This window comes from Cyanistes caeruleus, chromosome 2, assembly GCF_971803275.1.
Source record: "Cyanistes caeruleus chromosome 2, bCyaCae1.hap1.1, whole genome shotgun sequence".
Taxonomy (NCBI): domain Eukaryota; kingdom Metazoa; phylum Chordata; class Aves; order Passeriformes; family Paridae; genus Cyanistes; species Cyanistes caeruleus.
Window position 1 is genome coordinate 10,154,682 of NC_141702.1, and position 19,628 is coordinate 10,174,309.

Genomic DNA, 19,628 nt, shown 5'->3' on the forward strand with positions numbered 1-19,628 from the left:
ATGGGTTTGGTTGGTTTTTTTTGGTAGAGGAGAAGTGAATGAATTTTCCTGTCAGACACCCAAATCACCACTGAGGAGATGTGCAGAAAACCTACCAGTCCTGCTGTATATTCATGCAGCTCTGCACAGGCTTCCACTCAGGGGAAGAGTGGGTGCGAAGGGTGCGAGTGACCTGGGGCACTTAACAGCTTCTCTCTGAATTGTTTGACAGGGATGCAAACCTCTTCACCTCCAGGAAAGCCAGTTATGCATACTTTTATGTCTACTTCTGCTTTGCTCTCAAGGCCTTTGATTTTATCTTTAAACCAGCAGTGTTTATGTTTCTCAAGATGATTGTGTTCTGCTAAACAAGTTCCTTTGTCTCACAGTGTGGCTGACAAATCTGCTAGTGAAACAATTTTACTATTCAGCAACTTCAGTTCTGCCTCCAACTTTTTCTGTGTCCCCTTTGAACTGCCACTGCTGCATTGATGCCTGCTATGGCTCTGCCTGCCATGCATGTCGTTGCTATAGCCCATTAAAAGCAGTTGCAGCCGTGCTTACCACTGGCTTCCTCCTTCCTTTGAAGCCGTTTTCTTTGACTGGTCTTAATTAATGCATAAGCTGGGAAAGTGCCTTCTTTCCTCCTTTCAAGATGTTTTTTGTTTCTTTGTTTTAGTTTCATGTCTTTGGCTGAATAGATGTTTCCAGTATGTTCTTTATGAAAATGAAAGGGAAATTGAAGCTTACACAACTTTTTTATTGGTGAAAGAAACCCAGGCCATGGTCTTTCTTTGACTGCATTACCATTGCGTGCTTTTTTGACTCCATTTCTTCTCTCTATTCAGGAAAGCCAAGTAACATGATTAAAGTCTTCTTCCAACTCAAAGACTTTGACAGCAAACAAAGATGGATCACTTACCAACTGAATGAATCATGTACAGGAAACCAAGGCAAGTGTTAAACATATTTACTAGGGGAATCAGTTAAGAATGGTATGCTGAAGATCTGCAATTAATTAACAGCAGTTCCCTGTACTGAAACAAGAGATTGAAAAGCTATTAGATAATTAGTAAAATTCTATAAAGCTGCATTCCTCAAAGCAGCCACAGATGCCAAAAGGAAATGCCGGACTGCTAGGCCAGATACCAACTTGTCAAGGAATTAATCATCTTATTTAATGGCAAATACCTGGCCACGTGGGCAGCCGTGCAAAAGGTCTGAATAGTCTGAACAGATGGAGCACTCCTCTCTCATTACTGGTTATTGTCACGCTGCTGCCAGGCGTGCAGCTACCACCTTCCTCAGTTTCCTCATCGACAGGCTAAGCAAACTCAGTACTTCATCAGCTTTAGGCATTTCCATGGAAAGTCACTGCTGCATCAGGGCTTCAGACAGGAGGAAAAATGGGAGAAGTTTGCAAATTACACGAATATGTGATGAATTCATGTCCTGCACTTCAGCAGATGAACCTCGGGACTTGGTGTAAATGTCCCTCGGAGCCTGTAAACAAGCAGAGGTTTGTGAGACCATCTCAGACTATAAATGAGCTTCAGCACAGCTGAGCAGGAGGGTCCCAGCCCAGAGCAGGGCCCTGCAGCAGGAGCCTTGCTGGGGGACGCATCCTCGCTCAGCATTTCATTACCCATGAATACCTGAATCAGAGAGCTGTGCTTTGATCTCAGCCACATCCAAACATCCTCCTGCCCAGGTCTGCAGAGTGCTCCCCAGAAAGCTTTCCCAGCAATGGGCTCAGAAACACAGAGACTGCTGCAAACCCCCGCTGTTTTCCATCCAGTTACCCCAAATCCCCGAGGCTCAGAGAGGGGAAAGCAAAGCCTTGTGATCCTATGAGGGTCTGTTCTGAGCAGCCTGGTCAGCACCAATGGCTGCTCCAAGGGAGGGCACAGCTCACGCTCTGCCCTTCAGGGATTTCTGAGCAGCTGCTCAGAAACAAAACTCACCTGCCTTCTTTCAGATGCACCTTAGGGTTAAGGGAGTCTGACTAAAGAGGTCTCCTCACTGCCCCTCAAAAGGTGGCCTTGATGGGACCTCGAAAGATGGTTTTGCTGGGGCAGTTTAAAAGCTTCCTCTCTATATCTGACTTGTTTAAAATCACTGATTTTCCTGTCATGTCTGCTGCTGTTGATTAAACATGAGCAGTGTCAGGGTAGGGCGTTTCTCCTGGCTTTTGTGGCAGAATCCTTAAGTCAACTGTTAATACAACACATTGGAACCTTATAATTTCTGTGAAATGTTATTAAAACAATCATTTCATTCCTTCCTTTTCTAGAAAATTTAACTTTTTAATGATTCAATGGAAAATTGAAATAGAAACAATGTTTTAATTTCAGCAAGAAAACTGCCCAAACCAAGATTTTTGCCTTTTTCAGTAGCCATATGACTTTGTTAAAATCAAACCATCTTTCATGAAACATTTAAACATTAATAAGACTGGGTTTTTCTCCAGAAAACTTCCCAATGCCCACCTTCATAATTTCAGCACCTTGAATGACAAACTCTGCACAGAAGCAGACAGGTTTGACCAGAGCCCATCAAGCTGTGAGTGTCTGCACTATTCTGTCAGTGAAAATTCACCACATTTTGATCTACAACAGATAGGTGGTTCCAGCTCCTAATTATTGCACTTTCTGTCCAGGTACAAAGGGAGAACAACTCCCCATCTGACATTTGCAATTAGCTCATGTCACACATAAATGGAAAAATATCTCCTCATGTTTGCAATAAAATTTCAGTCTTTCCATATAACATGACATGATAATAATTTGTGCCATTTTCATGGAGCAATAGGGTAAGAGGTATGCTGCCAAATGAGCCTGTAATAATACTAGAAAAAAAAGGTCTAATATGATGATGCTTATCTTTTTGAATAAATGCCATTAGAGGCTAGCCACAGTAATTGCCTCCATTGAAGAAAAAAAAGAAATAGAAAGAAATGGTGCAAAGCAGTAATCTCATACTCAATTAAACAATGCTGACTCCTGAAATGTCCTTCAGCTTATGTTTCCCCAGGAAAAGAAAAACAAACTAATTTAGATGAGCTGAAACAAGTGAATTTATGTATGAGCTGAGGTATAGACTGTATGCATTTTAACAGCTCAGACTGAGGAGATGCACCTTCATTTTACAAACAGAGAAATAAAGACAGGTAAAAAATAAAAATCAAGATAAGGAAAAAAAAAGAAAAGACAAGTATCTAAACTAACCACATAACTGCCGTTTTTAACTATGGAGGAAGTCCCCCTGTCTGTGACATTTGCACATGACTACTACTCAGTTATCAGCTCAGGGCTCCAGATGGGTGCAAGATAGACACACTCTCACAAGACATCAGTAGCAGGCCTAGGAATGGAAGCACTCAAATTCCTGAGCTTTTAGACCACACAATTATTCAGCGCTGAGTTTTAGAAGGTAGGCAGTATGAGATACAGACTGAAAATTATAACTTGTGTGAGCTATGTTTGAGCAGAAGCATCCTATCTTGACAGCAGTGATTGAAACACCACCAAGCCCCCCCCCAGCTCTCTCCTATGTATAAAGCATTTCTCACTCCCTCCCAAAACCTTCTTCTCCCCATAAGACCATTCAGCACATCATTTTATTCACAATTCCCCTGTATTTCGTCTGGAAATTTCCAGAATGCTATAAACACCTTATTGTGCTTTCATAACCTAGACTTGTTTAGGATTAATTGTAATTAGGCCCAGGATATGGAAATAATAAACCTTTCATCCCTGAAGAGTTGGTAATCCAATGGAAGAATGGATAATGAGCCTTCCCCATTGCTATCTTTTCAGTGGGTTTGAGTTGGAGCTCCAGCACTCGCATCCACACTTGAGAGCAGTCCCTGCTGGGTAGGAAATAAAGCCATGACAGATAAAAGTCATTTTATCTCACCAGCCTTTTATCTGTGCTGGCTTTCTACAAACATGACTTTTTATGCTGTTTTAGTTAATTAAGCTTTATTTACTTTTTTTAAAATTTTTATTTTTATTTTTTGTAGTTATAGCCCCTGCTAAGTCCTGCTGTGTTTGTGCCAGGTGCAAGACACAACCATGCTGAGAGAACGAGGAGATCATCCCTTCCCTTCACTGATGTTCAATGTTTATTTATTGCTCAGAGGTTGTCCCTCTAGATTGACCAAGGCAAAACTCAGCTTTCTACTTTAAAAGAAACTCGGTGACTTTGAAAAAGACTTTATGAGAGTATCATCTGCACTTATTCATCAGGTGGCTGGAGAAATTTTCCATCCTGCAGGGCAAAGAGGTGTGTGTTTCGAGGCGCTGCGCTCCGCGTTCTGCTGGCGGCGGGGAGATGCTGCTTCTCGGAGCATCACCTGCGTTCCACGGCAGCGCTTGTCATCATCACAGCGATGCTGCTCGATAACGACATGTTCCTAGCGCTGCCTGACAACAGAAGTACATCCCTAAAGACTCTTCTGTCTAGACTGGGGGATTTTGCAGAAAAGCGTCACTTGTGAGCATCCCTGCGCACCCCGATCCTCGGCCGAACATCTGCTCTCAAAACGACGCTGCCGCTCCGCTGCTTCGCCTCGCCTTCACCTTTCATCGCGTTCCACTCTCATCCTCCCCGCGGGGCAGACGCGCTCCGTGCATTAACCCCTTCCTCCCCCCGCACCAGCGATCGGCCGCGCCCGGGGTCCCACTCCCGCCCCCCCGCACGGCGCACCCGCCCTTCGCCACGAGGCTCCCGTAAGCACCGACGTGTCCGCGCCCCCGGGCCCCCCCGCCCCGCCCCGGCCGCTCCCCGGGCCGCGCTGCCGCCGCTCGGGGCGCGGGGAGCGGAGCGGAGCGGCGGGAGGAGCGCGGCCATGCTGGGGCCGGCGGCGCGGATGGCGCTGGGCGCGGGGGAGCTGCCGGGCCGGCTGCTGGCGCTGCTCTGGCCGGCGCTGGTGCTGGCGGCTGCCGCGGCCGCGCTGCTCGTCCTGCGGGGGCTGCGGGACCGAGGGGCAGCGCCGGGACACCCCCGCCGCCGCGCCGCCGGGGAGGCGCAGCAGGAGGAGGAGGAGGAGGAAGAAGAGGAGGAGGAGGAGGAGGAGGAGGAGGAGGAGGAGGAGGAGGGTGGCCCCGCGGGGACCGGCGGCCGGGCGGCCGGGGCGCTGCCGGCGCGGCAGCCGGAGGAACAAAGGCGCACGGCACAGGTAAGGTTAGTGGCGGGGGTGTCGCGCCTGGCCCGCTCCCCGCGACGGGACGAGCATCCTTCCCTCTTCCCTCCCCGGCACCTTCCCAGGGCACAGAACAGCCCTGCACCCTCCGCGCCCGGCCCCACCGGGCTGCTGCCAGCCCATCCCATCCCATCCCACCCCGGCTCGTCCCGTCCCGCCCAGAGATGCGCCGTCCCCAAGCTCCCGGGGTGATTTAGGGGCTCCCGGGGTGATTTAGGGGCTCGGGGGCTCGGCATTCCCCCCGAACCCTGCCGTGCCGTCAAGATGACAGTGCAAGGTTGCCCGGGCACCTGGCGGGGGGTTGCTGGCACTGGCTTTTCATCCGCCGTTTTGTCTGACAGCACAACTCCAAACGAGATTTATCCTCTTTGCGAGGAATTAAAAAAACTCCAGTTAATGTCGGTCATATTAAGAAGGAATATAAAAAAATAGTATTCATACTACGGTGTTAATGCGATGTGCTAATTATGTATATTTACTCCAAATCAAGTGTGATTGCATTAATACGTGGCTGTGAGCCGATGACCATGGCCACCCTGTTGAATATATGCTGTGAGTTTGGTTTGATGCACAGTGTTGAAGTTTCTGTATGACATTGTCATGGCTCTGCTGCTTTGACACGCTGTAAGCTGTCTGTAGCCAAAAATCTCAGTGTAAATTACAGAAAACAATTTCACCAAAGCACTGCAATATGAAAAGTAAAGCCCCTCAGAATAACTTACCAAACGTAAGTATGTACTTGAAATTAATATATCAAGCTTTTTTTAACATTTTAATCTGTTACCATTGTTTCCTAGGTCTCGTTTCTGAGCAACACAAACAAATTGAGTTTGCAGGATTTTTTTTTTAAATTGTGCTATAAAATAAGTGGTTTTGTTTCTCAAGAATATAAATGTGTCAGGCTTTCAATTTTAGTGCTTGTTTTGAAGAGTTCATTCTTTTGCCATGGAAGCTTTAGCTTTTAGTTGTATTATAGTTACCTTTTAAGAAGCTATTCCATTTTAGGGCATTTTTTCTTTCATCAGTCAGAGCAGAATGGCAGCACAAGTACCCCTGAATTAGTAAAGAACAATTAAATCCAAAAGCAATCTGAACAGAGCTGCCAATGTCAAGGGGTGAAGAGGGATTTCAGTAACAATTGTATTATACCTTTATAATCATCAATACTAGATAACCTGAGTTGCCTGCAGAACGAATGAAAATTTTCCAGAGCCACCAATACCAGAGGCACCATGGGACAGAAAGGGGAGACACCCACTTTATTGTTTAATCTGTTACTATTATCTCCTAGGTCTCATTTCTGAGAAAGACAAACAAAATGAATTTGCAGGGATTTTTTTAATGTGTGCTATAAAATAAGAGGTCTTGTTTCTTCATGAACAGAAATATGTCAGAGAGAGTCCAGGTGCTGTAATGGTGGCAGGGTAATCAGCTGAAGGCACTGATATGAATAGATATCTTCTAGTCAGAGATGCTGCATCTCACAGACCTAAGTAACAGAAACCAAAGAAGAGGCATAAACTGAAGAGATAAATTTATTTACAGTCATGTGCAGTTTCTGCCATTAATCTCATCTTTTCCAGTGCTGAGTGATTCCTACTCTTTAGGGACTGGGCTCTAGCAGTTGCATTTCCACAGCAGCATCATCCTCTATATGAGACCCACTGATTATTGTGCAGAGTATGGAAAACATGGTCCTGAGGAGGTGGAGGATGAGAAGAGGATGATAAAGAAAAATAACTTAAAAGATCCTAAAGATCTCTATTTGTCTCTTTTGTTGCCCTTTCCTCACCCTGCCTTCTCCACTGCTCCTTGTCATTTCCCATCAGGTTCTCTCTGTCTTTGGAACATCATATCCTTGAGGCAAAAAATTTATCTCCTTACTTAAGTGTAAAACACTGCACTGCTTTGGCACTTAGCTGATGCTAGGATGCCAGAACAGCCAAACACCTTTGATATGCTGAAATTTGCATATGAAAATCTCCACCAAAGCAGCAGCAGAGGTGTCATTAATAACAGTCTCCCATTCATAGACATAGCCAACGTGATGAGATGGGGTGTGCAGGTATTACAGGATGGGAGCCCCTCTCTGCTGCCTGCTGAGGTATGAACAAAACAAGACACAAATTGCCTCCAGTGCTCAGGTGTGTTGATACATCCCAGCAGCCAAACGTCTGCATATCCTGGAGTGGTGGATAAGTCAAGATCTTAATTAAAAGAACCTAGGTGGTTAATTAGTTTTTCAGTTTGGGAATGCATGTTTGCCAGTGATTCCCAGTTGCTGCCCCATGGGTGGGCTGTCAGGTTGCCTTCCCATGAAATCTGCTCTTACCTGGCTGCAGGATGATGTAGGATTGATCCTCCCTTTGTGTGTCCCCACTCCCCACAGCAATGGGCAGGCAGGAACTGTCCCGGAGCCACGGTGCCCCGTCAGACCCACATGGAGCGGCTTCAACAGCTCATGTGAGATAAGTCTGGCAAACAAAATTTCATAGAATCAAAGAATGGTTTGGGTTGGAAAGAGACCTTGAAGATCATCCAATTCCAACTCCCCTGCTGTGGGCAGGGACACTTTCCACTAGACCAGGTTGCTCAGAGCCCCATCCAGCCTGTCCTTGAACAACTCCAGGGATGGGGCACCCACCACTTCCCTGGGCAACCTGTGCCAGTGCCTCACCACCCTCCTGGTAAAGAATTTCTTCCTAATATCTAATCTAAACCTCCTCTCTTTCAATTTGAATTATTTTCCCCTTGTCCTCATACTACATGCTCTGATAAACAGTTTTGCCCTATCTTTCCTGGAAATTCCCTTCAGGTACTGGAAGGACTCAGCTGGATCACTGTCATGGTTTAGGTGGTAGTCCCCAGTTTAGTGTTCCCACCAAGACTCTCCAAGTGCTTCTCCCTCCTGCTCCCCAGCTTTCCCCCTCCCACCTGCAGCAGGATGGAGCTGAGACTTGGAGGCACAACAGGTTAAGATCACAAACTGAGATAAGATCAATTTACTGGAAACAGCAATGAGATAAGAAAACAAACAGGAACAGGAATAATACTAATGACAGAGGGTACAAGAAAAGAAATTATTTGCACAAAAACCCCTTGACAATAGAAAATACCAGACTGGAAGGAACCACTTCTCCCCAAAAGAGAAGCCCTTCCCCTGGCACCTCTGGCAATGCCTGTAAGGTGGGATAGAATAAGCTCCAGGTCCTGGTCATGCCCCCTCACAGTTTCTCCAAAAAATGAACCCTGTCCTGTCCAGAACCAGGACAGCCACCCTGAAGTCTCTTTAGCAGGCTGAACAACCCTAATTCTCTCAGACTTTCCTCATAGCAGAGGTGCTCATAGCAGAGATCCCTCTGATCAACTTGGCCTCCTTTGGACTCGCTCCAACAGCTCCACATCCTTCCTGTGCTGGGACCCCAGGGCTGGATGCAGCCCTGCAGGAGCAGAGCAGAGCAGAGCAGAGGGGCAGAATCCCCCCTCACCTGGTGCTTTGGCTGCAGCCCAGGACACATTTGGCTTTCTGGGCTGTGAGAGCACATGGTCTTGTCCAGCCTCTCACCCACCACTTTGTTCCAGTGGATACATGGTCTGCATACAATCATACAAGCACATTTGGAATGTGATCTCAATATGCATAGAACAAAACAAGTTACATTCTGGCTGTTGTCACACAGCCACACACACCCAAAAAAACCCTCTAGAAATTATGCTGAGAGTGTTTAGTCTTTTTCAAGATGCCTTTTCCCTAATTTTGGGAAATTGCTAATGAGACTTGCTGGAAGCCAACTGATTTGAATGGGACAGCTGTTGAGTTGGGGGTTTGTGTTTATTCAAAGTTTCTGGGCTGTTCTGCAAATTGGTTCAGTTGTAAAGAAGAGCATTTTTTACAAATGCAGTGGCATCATCTTCCTTAAGCAGTTTCTAAAAATATGTGCTGATACATTCCAAAAGAAAGCTTTCTGCGTTTCTGTAGTGTCTTTATAAACTGGAGATACTTTCTGCTTCTTGCAGGATTGCTTAACAGTACCAGAACTACAGATCCATCCCTTCAGCTCCAGAGTTTTGCAAATACACTTATTCTTTTACCTTTTCAGTTACACAGTATTTTTCATGCCAATGCAACACAGTTGCACAATTATTTTTACACAGCTATCTGGGAAGAGAATTGATTTTTAAAGTATCTTGGAAGGTGTTGGAGTTTGGTAATTGCCTCCTTAAAATGGAGCCTTTATCCCTTGTTGAGATGGTGCTCTAATTAATCAGAATAGAAGATCCCAGGAAACTGATTTCTTCATCCCTCCTCACAACTGTTTTAATCTACTCATGCTGCAGAAGCTCTTTCCCCAGATATGATTTTTTCCCCTGATGATGAGAGCAGCTGGTACCGAGGCAGGTACGTGTCAGGTCCTTGTGCTTATGGCTGCTGTGTGGTTTCGTGTGTGCAGGGAGGGCTGGCCAGCAGGAGGACATGTAATGCAGGCACCATCATCTTAAGGATGCTTCCCTAAATTTTCTCATGCAATTGCTTTTGGATATGAATGGTTACATATGCAGTCCTGCCTCTCACTCCTTGTCATCAACCTGTGTTTGTGCTCAAGGGTTCCTATGGGCAACTTCATCCCTGGGAACACGTGCAGACAAATGGGTTTTTTGTGCTGATGGCCCAGATCTTTCCCCACAAGGTTCTTGGAGCATCCATTTGATGGGAGAACTGCCCCTTTCTTTTCTATGTTAGGTTCCCTAAAGGAAGGGGAAAATTTGACATATTCTTGGTGTGTAGTTCTCATATAATTCTGCCTGTTCACTGCATGTGTTTCACATGTAATCTTCCTTTCCAACAGACTCTTCTTTCCTATGGAAACACATTTGTCTGAAGTGATTTTGCCAGGGAAAACTTTGTATTGCCTCATATCAATGACAACTATTAACAATAAAATTATTAGTACTTACAATATTGATCAAAACCCAGGATTCTGCTCTCTTTTCCCTCCCCTTTGCAGATAAGTCTGTAATGTTGTGAGCAGCCATGTCCCAAAGAAGTTCCTTTATGTCCTTCTGCTGTGTGTGGAGAGCCACTCAGTTTCTTTTGCTAACAAACCCAAAATTTTTTTGGTTTTCCATTGTCACCTGAGCAGAAATTGCCATTGTGTTATCCTTTCTCTGGCTGTTATAACTGAATGAGTGATTTTCTTTGCAGCTGGTACTTTCCTGTTTCTCTGATGGCCTCTGCCTCTGCCTGACCCCCATCCTTTCTCCTCTGACAATTCACCTGGTTCCCATTGGTTTAGGGAATAGGTCACCCAGAGCAAAGTCCATCATCATGTGGCATAGCCAGACTGGCCAGGATGTCTGCTTCCATTTATGAAACTCTGAATCAGAATTAATGAAACCCAGCACTGCTTTATTTCCCAACACGTTTGTCTCGCCGATTGCTCTCTGTCTGTGGATGAAGTGTGAGCCCTGTCTGGCTGCAGCAGCACATGGGTTTGCTCTCCCTGTGTTCCAGCCCCAGCTTCTGTGCACAGGAGACAAGAACCCACCTGCAGAGAGCCAACAGTGAACTGCAAGTGGTGCTGCAAATAGTCTGACTCAGAGCATGCAGTGTAGGGAGCAAGGACCAGATCTTCCAGAGGATTCTGAGAGGGATGAAGATTTCCTCTTCACTTTTCAGCTTGTTGAAGATCTACTGGGAAAGCTGAAAAGTGCAGTCATACCTTGTTCCGTTGTAACAGCACGTTTAAGGGAGGTTATTTATTGCCCTGCTTAGAAAGTCCTTTTCTTTTTGTTCTTTTCTCCCACGCCCTCCCTTACTTTAATTTAGTGCATGTTGGTGTTACTTTTGTCATACCAGTATTGCCTTTTGGCCTAAATCCACCACAGTTTTCTTGTGTTGTAACATAAAGTGAAAAAAAGCTCCATTTTTTTTTTTCACTGGAAATGAGCACTAAGAAACAATTTAATTGAAGTATTTCTTAAATCTGGAAATGGTTTTGTGTTCACAGACCCCCTGCCAGAATGGGGTAGTTTTGCTTCCTTTCATTTCTAGAGTCCAACACACTTAATTTGAGTTTTCTGAAAGTGGTAGCTGAGAACAATTTTCTGAATCTTTTTTCATGTTCTTAAATGAATTCCCTGATTTCCAATGTGTGAAGCATAAAATAGCTCCCTTTGGGTTTCATAGGCTGAGTTTATTTTGTCCTAGTATCCCTCTACTGGGCAAACCTTTCCCTGCCTTCCTAAGGAAGGCAATTTTAAACACCTTCCCCAGGAGGGACAAAGAGCAGTTAGCGAACCTAAAGGCAATGTTCACATAATTTTTAATTAATCCTCTAACCAGTTGGTGGCACTGACATGTGAAAACAGGCTGTCTGATCTGATAGACACTTACAAAGGTGTTGGGTTTTATAAAAATGACTAACAAAACTTTTGAAATGCATAAAGGTAAGTCTCTAGGCATACAGCTTTATGGCTTTGAATACAAGGTTTATATACAAAACCCAGTATTTTTTAGCACTTGAAGATATATGACTTTGCCTCCTTTCTTTGTGACTTTATGTAGAACTATATTAACAGCATAAAATAAATTAAATAGTAGCTCAAGAGAAACAGAAATTGTTAGTTTCAGAACAATCATCAGAAATATAACCTTAAGTTACATAAAAAAGGGAAAAACAGACGGGGGTGGGGGGGAAATCCTGTTCCACTGGGTCACGAACCAAATGGCCATGAACTAAAAATAATCTTTCTATTGTTACACAGAATGTGAGTAGAAATTAATATGCTAAGTCTGATTCCACTAAAAGTCCTGATTCTGTTTCTCTGCATATATTTGATGTATTTGGAATTGCACTTAAATATAGTCATTTAATGTGGTGGATTTAGATGTGTTTGCCCTATACAAAACTACATTTTTCATTAAGAAAAAAATTCCCCTGACAATATTAATTTCTCTTTAATGATTCCATTAGGTTAAATGAAATAAAATAATGAAAATTCCTTTTCCCTTTTCATAGTGGCCAAATGGCATGATAAAGAGGCATGACTAATCCCCTACCCTAAGGGCTTCAAAAGGGAAGAATAGGGTAGGGTGGGGTTCCTCAGCCACACAGCCAGCTTACTGCCTGAAAAAGGGTTGGATAAGGGCAGGATTTAATACAAAAGGTCAGGCTAACATAATACATTTCCACTGAAAGGAAGTAGAACTCAGTAAAAATTCTTGGTGATGAAAGGAAGGGAGTTGCTGGTATTACTGAAGGATGGCAGAGAAGTGGGAGATATTTCAGATTCGAAAGAAGAGCATCACCACAGTGGTAGGATGTATGCTGAGCATCAGTCAGTGGTCAGGTTTGGTATTTTTTTGCTTTCAGCTGCTCTTAGGAGGAAGCAACAAGGTTCAGGAGTCCCAGGTGGGCACTTAGGGCTGAATAGCCTCTCAGTCATCATGAAGACCCTTGGGACATAGTAAATGACTGTCAACAATATATATTTAACCTCCTAGTCAGTGATGGAGAGAGAGGGGGATGTTTGTCCAGCAGGTGAAATACCATTTAAGTAGCAAATGTTGTGCTTGTCTGGTAAAAGTACGCAGCAGTCAGGTTGGCAAAGCACTAAAACAAAGTGCTGCAATTTTTCCAGCTCCTTGTTTACTGTCATTTATATGGAGAGAAGCTCCAGGAACATGATCCTGCCCCAGCTGAGACAAGTCTGTCGGAGCCAATACAGTTTGCATCTCCCCATATCCTCTATTGCACTCAACATTTTCCTTCTGGAGTTCTCCTTGCCTATGTGAGGGCTCTGTACAGCCTCGGGCTTCAGCCAGCCTGGGGGAGGAAGGCAGTTTCATGTCCTTAATCCTGACATTTCCTTGTCTCTGCCTGTAGTCCCTCGTGCTTGCAGAAGCATCTCGATATAAAGAGAGGCTAACAGGAGGTGGGATGTCTCTTATCCTCTTATCTGTGTGCGTCTGAAAGAAGGCAAAAAAGCATCCTCTTCTTTGCCTCCTAAGCTGGTATTGCTATTTCTGTGCCCATGGTGGCAGTCTTGCTCAAAGTGCCTTCACGTGGCAGGTCCATTTGCAAAGCCTGTAGAGAACAGTGAAGATTTCATTATGAAAACCGGGAAATCACCAGGGTTTGATGACATCAGGAAGGAATATTCCACTTTCTTGTTGTTTGGCTTCCCCCAATCATCTCTTCTTGGACTCACTGGATAAAATTTAGTTTTCATGAGGTTCCCTGTCATTTAATGGAAAGTCACTGCCCCAAGATTCTATATTGCAAAGAAATTATTGTCCACTGAGACAAAATCTATCTGTATTTTCATACATTTAAAAGGACAGAAAAATATGCTGAGAAAAAAAGAATAGTATAACCTCAAGTTTTTCCATATCTACATGGTTCAAATTTTCACCAAAATGCCCCTGGTTCTGTATTTTATATTCCACATTTTATGTGAGAGGCTGCTTCCCTCCTTGCTGCAGGTAGAGCACCGTTTTTCCCTTAAGCAGAGCAGGAGGTGGAAATTGGTTTTCTCTGTGGTGGGGTTTATGGAGTGCCCCTAGTAAATGAACTCGAGAGTCTTAGAAGAGACTGCCCATGGGAAAAAAACAATTCAGCCTTGCTAGCTACTAACAAATGTTGCTGTGTTTTAACAGAGAAGTAATTATTTTACCAGTGTTCAGAATAACATCATTGTAAACGATTATATTGTTTGCATTTGACAGCTGAGAGAGACAAAGGAGATTTTGACTAAGGTTATAATCTGAAGATGGTGGAATTACTGATATAACAGGCAGGGGTTTTGCCTCCTGCTATTGTGATGTTTTACTGGAAGACCCAGAATCAGTATTGTCTGTGTGCAAAGCCCACAGTTTTGGGGCTTCCTCTCCTAATAACTGTGGAACTTGGGATGAACACCAGCCTGCTGGGTCCACGTCCACCATGGGCTTGTCACTGGTCTGGAATTTCAAGCAAACACTTCCAGGGACGAAGCATTTGCCAGCATACAGGTGCCTGTCATGCACTTCAGAACTTTCTGAGACTTGTGAAAAATTGCTTTAAAATCCCCAAAATATCAGAGATGACCATTAAAAGTCTGAAGGACTGCAGCCCCACTGGGTCTGAGGGGGAGACACGTGCGCAGTCACCCACAGGATTTTATCTGCTGGTCACTAATCACTGCCACGGTGTCTCAGGGACAGAGATGACCTGTGAGAGTGGGGAGAGGGAGGAGACAGGAGGAAGCATCAGCTGGCTTCCCTTCCCCAGATGGACTGGGCACCTGAATGACAGGGATCAGATGGGTTTTGCTCCAGGCAGGGCTGCCTTCACCTGCCAGGGATCCCCTTGCCCCAGGCAGAGGAGGAGGAGGATGGATCAGGGATTAGGGTGACAGCCTGAGTCAGGCTCCCCTCTGGGAGATGTGGGTTCAGCTGGGCAGCCCAACAGGTCTGATGGGCTGAAGGAAGCCTGGACAATGCTGAACAGCAGCTGCATTGTACCAGGAGAGCAACCTGGATAAGTCAGAGAAGTGCCATACATCCAGGAACGAGCTGCTCTGTGTGTCAGGGGGAAACAGAGGCACCTGTGGAGGGAGCTTCAGCCTTGTCTTGGCTGCTGCTGGCCCTGCATAGTGTTCAGTGGCCTTTGCTGGCACAGCCCTTGCTGTCTCAGCTGTGGATTTACACCCTCCCATCCCTGTGGCTGGTGGCTGGCAATTGCCAGGGAATTCTGAGACAGCTGAGACATTAATTAAACTGTAAGTCCTTAAACATTTATTGTTTACTGGATCTAGGCAGGATAAAATCTATTCTTTCACTTGGTCAGATAGACTTGAGAGGGAACATAAGGTCCAGCCCAACTGGTAAACAAGAATTAAAATAAGCCTTCTCATGTCTATGCTGATTTTTTAAAGACAGGCTTACCCTATGTGAAAAACAACTTTGATCCTGGACAAATCTTATGATAAACCACAAATATGTCTGCTTTGGAATAAATCTTTGTGGAGTTTTCGGATTTACATTCATAAAGGCTTAACATACACTAATTAATTTGGAATAAATTACTCCAGTTGGAACAAGGCCACAAATTCTAGCCCAGATTTGTACAGGGGGTTGCTTAGCTGTATCTTTCAGACTATTATATGTATCATAGGAAGGTATTTAAATAAATGTATTTATATATATATTTACACATAAACACACATGCATGTATATGTATATAATGTGTTGGTTTTTTTTTTTTTGTCCATCTCCTAGATTCCAGTGAATGGCCATCTTATCACATCAGTCAACATCAGAGAGAAAAAGCTCCTCAAGGTACCAGCAAGAGCTTTAGAGTTTACATATTATCTTTCAAGAGACAGTTGTTTTAAGAATGTTCCTTTTTTTAAGGTAGTTTCTTCTTCCTTGGTTTGCTGCACCTAAGAGATGATGCAGGAATATAAGAGCATGTTATTTTCTGGCACAGCCACACTGTAGAGTTTGTCACTGCCACCACAAGGGGGATGGGCCCATCATCCAAGCCCAGAAGTGGGTGCTGGAATCTCCTGTATTTCCATTCCAGCTCTAGCAGGGACATTTCCTTGGGTCTGTTTAAGGGTTTTACCTTGAGCACTTGTACTGGTGTGGAGGAAGAGGCTAATACTTTAAAGAGCCTCCAATGCTTTTCCAGAAAGTCCCAAATTGCCCAGAGAAGCTGTGTCTGCCCCATCCCTGAAAGTGTTCTAGGCCAGGCTGGATGGGGCTTTGAGCCTGATCTTGTGGGACGTGTCTGCCCATAGCAGGGGGGTTGGAACTGGATCATCTTTAAGGTCCTTTCCAAACCATTCTGTGATTTTGTAATTCTAAGTGAGGAGCTGTCCCTGAGCTTGGGCACGGAGCTATATTTCTGGCAGGGCTTTCCCACTTTGGAAAAGCCAAAAATCACTCTTTAAACTAGAACATTCAAAATGTATGGTTTAAGATTAGTTCTACTGTTTCATCAAGCTGTATGAAAATAGCCTCAGCTACTCCTGTGCCCTTTCAGATTAGCGTAAACTACAGATACTTTCATTAAAAATAGGCTGTTCCATGCTTTGAAATGGGGGGTGGGGGGTGGGAGGAGGGGGCTGGGTTTTTTTGTTAAGCATTGGCAGGGTCCTAACTCTTGATTATAGCATTCCTGATTTTAAAGGAGGTAAATACTTTAGACTTTCCTCCTTAAGAGGAAGTGCATTAGAACTTAGGAACAATGAATGCAAATCCTACTACAGAGCTGGTATCTGAATTAAAATGTGAACTTTCTAACCTAGCAGATAAGATTTGTAGGTCCAAAGCAGTAGTGTTTATTGGTTTGGAATTTGCAATAAAATCTGCTCAGGAAGACTTTTGCACACACTTAAGAGATTCCAGCAACCCCTTACTCTCTCTGAGTATCATGGGTTGTCTCCATTTTGCAACTACTGCCCTGACTCTTTTTTAATTCCGGATGAAATGTAACAAATACTTGTTTTATCTTTCTGCTCTCTATCTCCTCTATACTGTAGCCTAAGAAGAAGAGGAAAAGTCAGTGCTCAGACAAGGAAGTGTCAAAAGATCTGCTTTCTGTGGAAAAAGACAAACTTCAAGAAGAAGAAGGTAACAAAAGATCTGATTCTTCTCTTATCTGATGCATATTACCAAATAATAACATGGGATGAAATATGTCAAAAGGGAGGCCTTCTCTACTATTCTGGAGTTCTTTGTTAGTGGGGAAAGCTGCCAGTTTGAGAGTTATTGCTGTCACCTGCTCCTTCCTATGTGTAACTACATGGACAGGTGGTGTTGTGATCCAATTTAATTACAGAGGAGTAAAGAGAACTAGCTCTCTGTGAATAAAACGGATTGAAATTGGAAAGATTTTAATATAACCAAAAAATTTGATTCAAAGCAAACAAGCTTTGATGTTGATATAAAAAAAAAAAAAGAAGATATATTTAATTGTAGAAGAGGTGAAGAGAAAAAGAAAAGAAAGAAAAATAGAAAAAGAGGTGTGGGGGAGGACACAGGGGGGTGACAAAGATTAGAAATGTATCACCATTTCATGGGTTCCAATGACGCTTCGTTGTTTCCCTCCATCTGATCTTCTCGGTGGTGAGGGTCTCCTGCCTAAAAGTATAGAATCACATGGATTAATATACATTTGGGCAGGTGGGAATGCCTATGTGCCTCCCCTGAGGGGGGCAGGTTTGACCCTTGCAACACTGTGGATCTCTTACATCAGGTGCAGTGCTCTGGTGCAGGGCCTGGGGACTCCTTTGGGGGGACTCCTGGGGGGATCACAGATCTGATGATCTGTGACCCCCCTCTGCTGTCCCTCATGGGGATGTCCCTTAGATGTGGCTTTCCTGGGGTGAAGGGGCCCCGCAGCTGAGCTGGTCTGCACTGCAGAGGATGGGCACTCACTGCCTCTGGCCAGAGGTTGTGCCACGCACCAAAAACCTCTCCACCTCCCCCCATTGGTGCAGGGTCTGTGAGAGCTTGGCAGCAGATAAACCTGGGGCTGTGGCCTCCACCTCAAAGAAGGTGCTGGGCTGGACTGTGGGTTCTCTTCCAGATGCTTTGAACAATAGTGTCACTTTCCTTATCTCAAGTTGGCTTGGGTGGTTTAACTCACAGGTCAGAGTTTCAGACAGGAGGCCCATCCAGGGTGGGCTTTGGTGGTACAGCTTCATTATGCACTTTTTCTGTAATGGGCAAAAGTCCTTCATAAAGATATTTAAGCCATAAACCAAAACATTTCAGTCTCTGACAGGGGCCATGTGCTTTCCTGTCACACTCCCCAGGCCCCAACTGTGTACCCAGGGAGGGTAAATCTGCAGGTGAGGAAGGATCTGTGAAGTGGTCAGACCCAGTGGTCAGCGGGGTCCTTCTTCATGCTCTTCCCCTAATCCTGTGGCCTCTGCCATGCTGATACACAGATGGAGCAGCACGCTGTTGTGCCCATGACTGAGGCTGGTAAAGGTGCTGGGGCAATTCACAGCCAGCTTGTAGCACGCCTGTGAGCAGAGCCAAGACCTTTGTTTGCAAGCAGATCTGCAGAGAAATCTGGCAGAGGCCAGCAAGGCTCAGGCTACTAGAATTTCACTGGAAAATACATTGCATCCCATAAGCCCCTCTCTGCCTCCCCCCACCAAGGGTTACATTAAAAACAACAAATTCTAAGCTTTTCTGGGCTTAAAAGATTACAGTGTGATTAGTGTGGTGGTGAGAGCAAGAGAAGCCCTCACTGCTGTTGGACCAGAGTCCTTCGTGGGGCCCATGAGGCTGCTGGGGAGAAGGGGACACAGCAGAAGCTTTCTTCAAATTGATCTGTAATTTTTTTAATGGATGACCCAGCTGAAATGTTTCATGTGTTTTTTCGGGATGCTTCATGTGTTTTTCAGAGATGCTTCAGAGAAAGGAAGTGTGTCTTGGTCAGCTCCAGGGGCTGTGTTTTTTCCTTCATTAACCATTTTTACCAGCACCTCCTTTGACTTCTTGGGTCATGGAGAGCATGGATGGAGACAGGATGTGGCCCCATGGGTGTGAATGAATGAATGAATGTGTGTAAACCAGCTGAGTACAGGAGAGGGTGTCCACATTGCAAAACAAGTCTTAGGGTATGTTCAGGGCTAGAGGAACCCAATAATTGAAGGCTTATTTAATGGTTAAGATTTTCATTAACTTCTCCCCACTGCCAGACATATAAGGTGGTTGATGCTCTGCTGTGACATCTCCCCCAAGGGAATGGGTGTCACATCAGGCTGACACACAGGACTGAAGAATATCTGCAGTTACGTGAGTCAGGACACAACAGACAGGTCTGAGATGGGGATTTCTTATGTAACACATCTCTGCAGGGGAAGGAAGCAAAGGCTGCACACAGGGGACGTGCTGCACGAGATCTGATGCCTCTTTTACAGCCAGCATCAGAATCTTTCAGATGGCTGCTTACCTTGGTGCTAAGCAGTAAAGGCAATGAAGAAAGTTCTTTGATAGCTTAAAAATGAACTTTGCTCTGTGTTGTAGGAGTTTGGCAGACCAAGATCAGCAGCCGCGAAAAGAGACACTTAAGGAAGGAAAGGCTGAAACAAAAAGGTAAATGTACAGGCTCAATTCACACACCTGATCTAACTGGGTTTGTTGTCCCTCCCCACATCCCAGCATCTTTCTGTTTGCTCTATTCATCATTTGGCAGAAAAATCCATACACTTACTGAGGCTATTTACTTAAGAAAAAACAACTTTGGGAGCTTTTACTTGGGAGATTGCCTTTTACTCTATGCTCTCATTAAAACACACAGCAGAGCACACAGCATTACCCACAGGACTTTGAAAGCAGATGTCTGTTAGATCATAGATCTGCTAAAGGCTTGGTGTCACATGGGCTGGTTCCTTTTGGTGGCTTGACAGAAGTTTTCTGATAATGGACATATAAAAC

At 44.7% G+C, this 19,628-nt stretch overlaps 1 protein-coding gene across 1 annotated transcript in view; it reads left to right on the forward strand.

Annotated features, from left to right (window-relative positions):
• The first annotated feature begins 4,799 nt into the window (after positions 1 to 4,799).
• The window catches only part of LOC111926057 (uncharacterized), a 30,835-nt gene continuing 16,006 nt past the window's right edge, over positions 4,800 to 19,628 (forward strand). The window contains exons 1-4 of the mRNA XM_086875764.1: positions 4,800 to 5,161; positions 15,447 to 15,506; positions 16,715 to 16,805; positions 19,218 to 19,286. Of these exons, the coding sequence (XP_086731890.1) occupies positions 4,832 to 5,161; positions 15,447 to 15,506; positions 16,715 to 16,805; positions 19,218 to 19,286 (550 nt within the window). The 5' untranslated portion in view covers positions 4,800 to 4,831. The remainder of the gene's footprint in view (positions 5,162 to 15,446; positions 15,507 to 16,714; positions 16,806 to 19,217; positions 19,287 to 19,628) is intronic.